The sequence below is a fragment of the Coregonus lavaretus genome, assembly GCF_964263955.1.
Source record: "Coregonus lavaretus genome assembly, chromosome: 27".
NCBI classification, from domain to species: domain Eukaryota; kingdom Metazoa; phylum Chordata; class Actinopteri; order Salmoniformes; family Salmonidae; genus Coregonus; species Coregonus lavaretus.
In genome coordinates this window covers 15,975,790-15,983,313 of record NC_140014.1, presented here as the reverse complement: position 1 = coordinate 15,983,313, position 7,524 = coordinate 15,975,790, and the positions used below count along the sequence as shown (strand labels likewise).

At 41.7% G+C, this 7,524-nt stretch overlaps 1 protein-coding gene across 10 annotated transcripts in view; it reads left to right on the top strand.

The window, feature by feature from the left end:
* The first annotated feature begins 546 nt into the window (after positions 1–546).
* Positions 547–7,524, top strand: part of LOC311103050 (palmitoyltransferase ZDHHC14-like) — a 105,013-nt gene continuing 98,035 nt past the window's right edge. For 2 of the 10 annotated variants that reach the window (XM_084144559.1, XM_084144554.1), the window contains exons 1-2: positions 572–1,172; positions 6,871–7,180. In XM_084144559.1, the coding sequence (XP_084000685.1) occupies positions 6,936–7,180 (245 nt within the window). In that variant the 5' untranslated portion in view covers positions 572–1,172; positions 6,871–6,935. Of the gene's footprint in view, positions 1,173–1,737; positions 1,855–6,870; positions 7,181–7,524 lie in introns of those variants that run through there. The other 8 variants (XM_084144561.1, XM_084144557.1, XM_084144556.1 and 5 more) reach the window with 8 other exon arrangements.

The following is a 7,524-nucleotide window of genomic DNA, read 5'->3' as shown; positions in this document are numbered from 1 at the left end:
ACAAATACATTTTTGTAAATTATGTTTAAGTGTAGGAGTGTGCCCCTGGCTAACCGTAAATTTAAAAAAATAAAACAATTGTACCGTCTGGTTTGCTTAATATAAGGAATTTGAAATTATTTATACTTTTACTTTTGATACGTAAGTATATTTTACTTGGTGACTTACTCAAGTAGTATTTTACTTGGTGACTTTAACTTTTACTTGAGTCATTTTCTATTAAGGTATCTTTACTTTTACCCAAGCATGACAATTGGGTACTTTTTCCACCACTGGTGCTATTATATGACAAGTACTCCCCTGTTGACGCAAACATGGTAGTAGACTAGAATTCTGGATCTAACAGGGCCTTATTTTCATCATCTATTGATCATATTGTTCTATTATTGAAGACATTGTTATTTTTTTTGTATTATTCAAGCATTGGACATTTGTGTTCATTTTCTATCCAGATGTGAAATCAATTAGATAATGGGTTACTAGCTACATTCCCCATAATTCCTGTTGCACAGCTATCCACTGACAAAAAAAGAGGAGGAGCTTTGTGCTCGGTATGTTGTAACGTTTGCTTGTTGCAATGAGCAGCGCAACGTGAGAGGTGGGAATGCTTTCCCTACAATATAGCTAACACAGTGTGTGATATCGATGTTTCAGCAGCCTGTCTGGGAATGGTGTATCGCGCAAAGGAAGGAGTACGTGGCAGAATGATCGGAATATCTCCAGATTTGGGAAAACTGTAGCTAGCTGGAAGCGGCGATCTTTCGTACCGGGCGCGACGACTAGCCAGAGAGCCAGGATGGAACAGCTTGTCTGAACATCCTTCGCGCTGTCTGCTGCGGTTGAAGTGGCGTGGGACCGATGACCCTGCCTATCCGCTGACTTTCCATGAATGAAGCGTTTGGTGTTTTCAGAACAGGGATAAACTTTTTGTAATTCAGAGAGAAAGGATGATATTGGTTTCGACTGTAGTTCGCAACAAACCCGGATACGAGTTCCGAAAAAAGTGGCGTACCAACAGCAGTGTCGACTTTCTTAGGTGAGCTGTCAGATTTCGGTTTCTGTGATGGTATGCCGCCGGTGATGTGACGGTAATGTTTGCTGAATGAAAACGAATGTTGGCTTACAGGAAACGACAGAACACTCAGAAGTTTCCCCCCGGAGTTTCAATACAAGTACGTTACAATGTCGTTCGCTAAGCTAGCTGCTTTTTCTTTTTTGTTGGTAGTTTGCTACAAGCTAACGTTAGCTGTCTATACCTAGCCGTAAAGTACATTTTCCGGGTGATTTGTATGTAACATTAGTTAACGTTTGTTTATTTGGTAATGTTAGGTAGTTAGTTCCGTTAACTAACTACACATTGTTACAGCGGTGTGATATATGAACGCTTCCGTACATCCCGTTACATTAACTAACATTAGTGTAAAACATAGCAGGCAAACTTTCAAATAACCTGTTCTTAGCGATACTTTTTAAGTTCTCGATTCGGGAGAAAAGTGTATCTTATACATGTCCGTGTCCAGTTGCAGGTGGTTCTCCAAAAATCAGAGAATATTCGAGTTAGAAATGCTTCTTGCATGTGTGTAGATCTTTGTTTTGGGCGCACTGTGTGACATGCTGTTATTTACTTCTACACGTTACCGCGTCGCATAGAAACGACTAGTGCCTGCAAAGATGTTGGGAAATGCAAGATCTCTGGAACTAAAATGGCATGGGAACTCCTCACTCGGTGCAAAATGTGGATTTTTAATATATTTTTGAATATTCTCTGTTTTTTGGAGAACCACCTGCAACTGGACATGTATAAGATACACTTTTATCCCGAATCGAGAATGAAGAAAGTATTGCCAAGAACAGGTTAGTTGAAAATGTGCATGCAATGCTTTACACTAGCTAATATATAATGGCTTAAAGGAAAGGTTCACCCATTTTGGATGTTATATTGTGTTTGTGCATCTCTGAGTGATATTCTATCGATTCCCTGGGTCATTTAATGTTTGCATGTGTATCTGAGTTATTGGCGTTCAAGCAGGCAGAAATCCGGCCTGTATGACGTAGCACCGTGTTAAAATCGCTCTCACTACACTGGAAGTTAATAGGAATATGACTTTTAGATTGCGAAAACGTCTATCATACATGTCAAATTTCAATACTGTCCGATGTCATAACTCGGGAGGATGTCTTCTCTCGAATGAGCCATTGATCATAATTTTGCGATAGTCCTACCTCGAGAAATTAATAATTTAACGGAGGGTCTAGCACATTTTTCCTATTAGTCTGCCTCTTTAGTCCAGGGTGCATTGCATGGTGCCATTGCCAGAGATATTATAGAAAGGAGATAAGAATCCAATGAATGAAGGAACGTGTAATGCCCCACCCAGCAGACTGTGGACCAATCATGTTCACGTTGTCATGCTGCGTCACGCGGTTGCTAAGCTAATCGTCACGCAATCCCTTCTCAAAGTCAGTGTATATGTCAAGAAACGTGCCTATTAAGTATGTAATGTCACAATTCCAAAGCTATGCGATACTACAGATGGCAAGTTAATTATCTCACATCTCGGAAAAGATTTGTGATGTTGAACTTCTGGTTGACGAAATTCGTGCTAATGTTATGTTTTTGAGCGAATGCGCAATAGACTCCCATTCACTCCTTGTCCCAGAATCGCCCGGAATGCACCGTGCGGCCCATTTACGTAGCATGGGCAACGTTTCCCATCTCCTCAAAAGTATATCCGCCATTGGGAATGTTAGACTCCACTCTGTGAGGCACATTGATCTGCAGGTTGAACATGGTGAGATTGTAGACTCCTAAATTGATAGTGCAGTTTGTTTAGGCGATTTTACAGCTAACTAGCTACGTTACATGCTGATGTTGTCTTTGGTATTGTTGTGTGTAGCTACGTTTGCTAGCTAGCCAGCCAGCCAGTCCATAGAGAGAGCATAGCATTGTGGATTTTGTAGTCGACTTGAGCTGCAACAGATTTCCACAAAGATTTTCCATGGTGCTACCAACCTTATTATAATGCCATATAACACCAAAATGAAACATTTGTTCACAAAAAATATTGTGCTCACCTATTAGTGTTATTTAACACTGTAAATTAAAGGAATTAGTGGTTTTGGGTGGATTTATCCTTTAATGGTAATTGTTAGCTGCTTTTAGCAACTCTAGTATTTACACTAGGGTTGCTGGGAATTAGCTTACAAAAAAGGAATAAAGGAATTCTCCGCCGGAAACCAGAAGTTTAAATAAAATTCAACTTACTGTGTCGATTGTCTGTAGGCTTGGTCCTTATGCAGGGAGTTTGAGAAAAAAACATAATGGAACATATAATTCAACAGAATTTCTACACGTGGGTCTGTTGTAGACCCATGCAGTTCCTCAGTAAGGTCAGTTCCTCTCTGCTTACTTACATCATGTCAAAATAAAAGTCCCACACAAGTTCTTGCTTTTTTTGTGCAGTTATGGCGCACGTGCAGGACTTTTATTTTGACATGAGGTAAGCGGAGAGGAACTGGGTCTACAAAAGACCCACGTTTGGAAAGCCTCTTTAATTTATGTTCTATCAGATGTTTTTCTCTATTTCCCCCCCTGCATAAGGACCAACCCTATGGACAATCAGCAGAGTAAGCTGACATTTGAATTTTATTTAACTTTTGGCTTCCGGTGGACTATTGTTTTTTTGTAAGCTAATTCCTAGCAACGCTAGTTTCAAGTTTTAATGTCACATGCATAAGTACATTAAAATGCCTTTCTTGCAAGCTCTAGCCCCAACAATGCAGTAATCAATAACAATGTAATACTAAAAATAATAAGGTAGAACAAAAACACATGAGTTATAAGAGGAACACGATTTAAGTAAGTAAGCATACTATATACAGGGTCAGTTCCAGTACCGTATTTACAATGTGTAGGGATACTGGATCGATAGAGGTCGATATGTATAGGGGTAAGGTGACTAGGCATCAGGATATGATAAACAAGAGTAGCAGCAGCGTATATGATTGTATGTGAGTGGGAGTGTGTAGAGTCAATATAAATGTGCATATTATGTGTGTGTGTGAGCAAATGGAGTGAGTGTTTGTATGTGTGTTGGAGTATGTGTGTGTAGGGCCCAGTGAGTGTGCATAGAGAAAGGGCAAAAATAATCAAATATACAGTGGATATAAAAAGTCTACACACCCCTGTTAAGATGGCAGTTTTTTGTGATGTAAAAGCATGAGACAAAGAGAAATCATGTCAGAACTTTTTCCACCTTTTAATGTGACCTATAACGTGAACAATTCAATTAAAAAACTAACTGAAATCTTTGAGGAAAAAAAGAAAAGAAAAAAGAAGCACAACCTGGTTGCATAAGTGTGCACACCCTTAAACTAATACTTTGTTGAAGCGCCTTTTGATTTTATTACAGCACTCAGTCTTTTTGGGTAGGAGTCTATTAGCATGGCACATCTTGACATGGCAATATTTTCCCACTCTTCTTTGCAAAAGCGCTCCAAATCTGTCAGATTGCGAGGACATCTCCTATGCACAGCCCTCTTCAGATCACCCCAGAGATGTTCAATTGGATTCAGGTCTGGGCTCTGGCTGGGCCATTCCAAAACGTTAATCTTCTTCTGGTGAACCCATGCTTTTGTGGATTTGGATGTGTGCTTTGGGTCGTTATCGTGCTGAAAGGTGAACTTCCTCTTCAGCTTTTTAACGGACGCCTGAAGGTTTTGTGCCAAAATTGCCTGATATTTGGAACTGTTCATAATTCCCTCCACCCTGACTAAGGCCCCAGTTCCAGCTGAAGAAAAACAGCCCCAAAGCATGATGCTGCCACCACCATGCTTCACTGTGGGTATGGTGTTATTTGGGTGATGTGCAGTGTTGTTTTTGCGCCAAACAAACCTTTTGGAATTATGGCCAAAAAGTTCAACCTTGGTTTCATCAGACCATAACACTTTTTCCCACGTGCTTTTGGGGGACTTGATGTTTGTTTTTGCAAACTTCAGCCGGGCTTAGATGTTTTTCTTTGTAAGAAAAGGCTTCCGTCTTGCCACCCTACCCCATAGCCCATTCATATGAAGAATACGGGAGATTGTCACATGTAGCACACAGTCAGTACTTGCCAGAAATTCCTGCAGTTCCTTTAATGTTGCTGTAGGCCTCTTGGAAGCCTCCCTGACCAGTTCCTTTAATGTTGCTGTAGGCCTCTTGGAAGCCTCCCTGACCAGTTCCTTTAATGTTGCTGTAGGCCTCTGGGAAGCCTCCCTGACCAGTTCCTTTAATGTTGCTGTAGGCCTCTTGGAAGCCTCCCTGACCAGTTCCTTTAATGTTGCTGTAGGCCTCTTGGAAGCCTCCCTGACCAGTTCCTTTAATGTTGCTGTAGGCCTCTTGGAAGCCTCCCTGACCAGTTCCTTTAATGTTGCTGTAGGCCTCTTGGAAGCCTCCCTGACCAGTTCTCGTCTTTTCATACATTTTGGAGGGACGTCCAGTTCTTGGTAATGTCTCTGTTGTGCCATATTTTCTCCACTTGATGATGACTGTCTTCACTGTGTTCCATGGTATATGTAATGCTTTGGAAATTATTTTGTACCCTTCTCCTGACTTATATCTTTCAACAATGAGATCCCTCTGATGCCTTGGAAGCTCTCTGCGGACCATGGCTTTTGCTCTGAGATGCAACTAAGAAAATTCCGGAAAATCCTACTAGAACAGCTGAACTTTATTTGTGATTAATCAGTCACTTTAAATGATGGCAGGTGTGTAATGACTTCTATTTAACATGAGTTTGAATGTGATTGGTTAATTCTGAACACAGCCACATCCCCAGTTATAAGAGGGTGTGCACGCTTATGCAACCAGGTTATTGTAAGGTTTTTATTTTTCCCCCTTGAAGATTTCAGTTTGTTTTTCAATTGAATTGTTCACATTATAGGTCACATTAACAGTGGAAAAAGTTCTGACATTAATTACCTTTGTCTCATTCTTTTACATCACAAAAACCTGGCATTTTAACAGGGGTGTGTAGACTTTTTATATCCACTGTAAGATGAACTCCGATAGTCCGTGTAGCCATTTGGTTAGCTATTTAGCAGTCTTATGGCATGGGAATATAATTTGTTCAGGAGCCTGTTGGTGTCAGACTTGATGCACCGGTACGGCCTGCCGTGTGGAAGCAGAGAGAACAGTCTATGGCTTCGGTGGTTGGAGTCTTTAACGATTTTCCGGGCCTTCCTTTCACACCGCCTGAAATAGCGGTTCTGGATGGCAGGGAGCTGTCCGCACCACTGGGCTTTCCGCACCACGCTAGTGTGTAAATATTAGCGTTGCTAAAAGCAGCTAGCAGTATGGAAGCATTCACCTATCACCGCCATAACAATGTGTAGCTAGGGCCAAGGAACATTAAACAATTCCTTGCCAGCTTGCTAGCTAGTGAAACGTTTCAAGTGTGTGAGAAGCTGTCACTTGTAGCTAGCTAGTTATCTTAGTGGTAAAATGTGTAGCCAAGTAGGTCTGGTTGTCATGCTGGAGAAATATGTGTGTGCTGAGATTTAGCTACATAAACTCACCATAGCCCATCATGAGCTCATAAAACCTTAGCTATCTGATAAAACATGACTTCTTAAATGGTAGCTAGCTAACCTTATAAATCCATTCAACCTCATCAGCAATAAAAACAAATATTTAAAGAAAAAAAGTGATCCTATAATCAGACTGGTCCCTGATCTGTTTGTGTTGTTTTGCCAACTGTTGTTCATTGTCTTTTTAGCATGACAGCAATCATAGGAGTTGACTCGGCTGTAAACACCACCCACAGATCTGGGACCAGGCTATAATCAGATCATTTCTTTCCAGTAACATAATAGTTGCTTTCATTACAGCGGCGCTTGTGCCCCCTGGTCCTGGACTGCTTCAACTGTTGTGGGATCTTACTGAGTGACCATTGATGCTGCATCTCGGGGTTGCTGAGCCTATGCGAGAGTGCGAGTACAGCCAGATCAGCACTCGCAGCTCGACCCCGATGGAGACTCCATACAAGAAGAGGACCCCAAAGAGGAGGAAGTGGCAAGCCTTCCCAGGGCGGAATAAGTTTTACTGCAATGGGAGGATCATGATGGCCAGGCAGACAGGGGTCTTCTACCTTACCCTTGTCCTCATTCTCGTCACAAGCGGACTCTTCTTCGCTTTTGAGTAAGTAGCTAAAGGTTTTGCCCTTTGATTTTGCCATCCTTTCTTTGGCCATGCCCACTTTGCCTATGAACTGGGCATTGGGGCTGTCTGGAGTTTTGGTGTGCTGTAGCTAACAAAGAGTCAGGGTTTATGGCCCAACCTGTCACTGTTCATTAGCCAGTGGTGGCCTGTATGTGGATGAGACTGTGGCTCTCTCACTCACTGTTCCTCAAGGTGCTCTTTCACCTTGAGCTGTCACATTGAGCAGCATCTCGTCTTGGAGTTGGCAGAGGGTTTAAAGCCTTTTCATTCTGTTAGCTCAGCTCTAATGTTTAATCGTATACATTTTTCTGGAAGTCTCATAG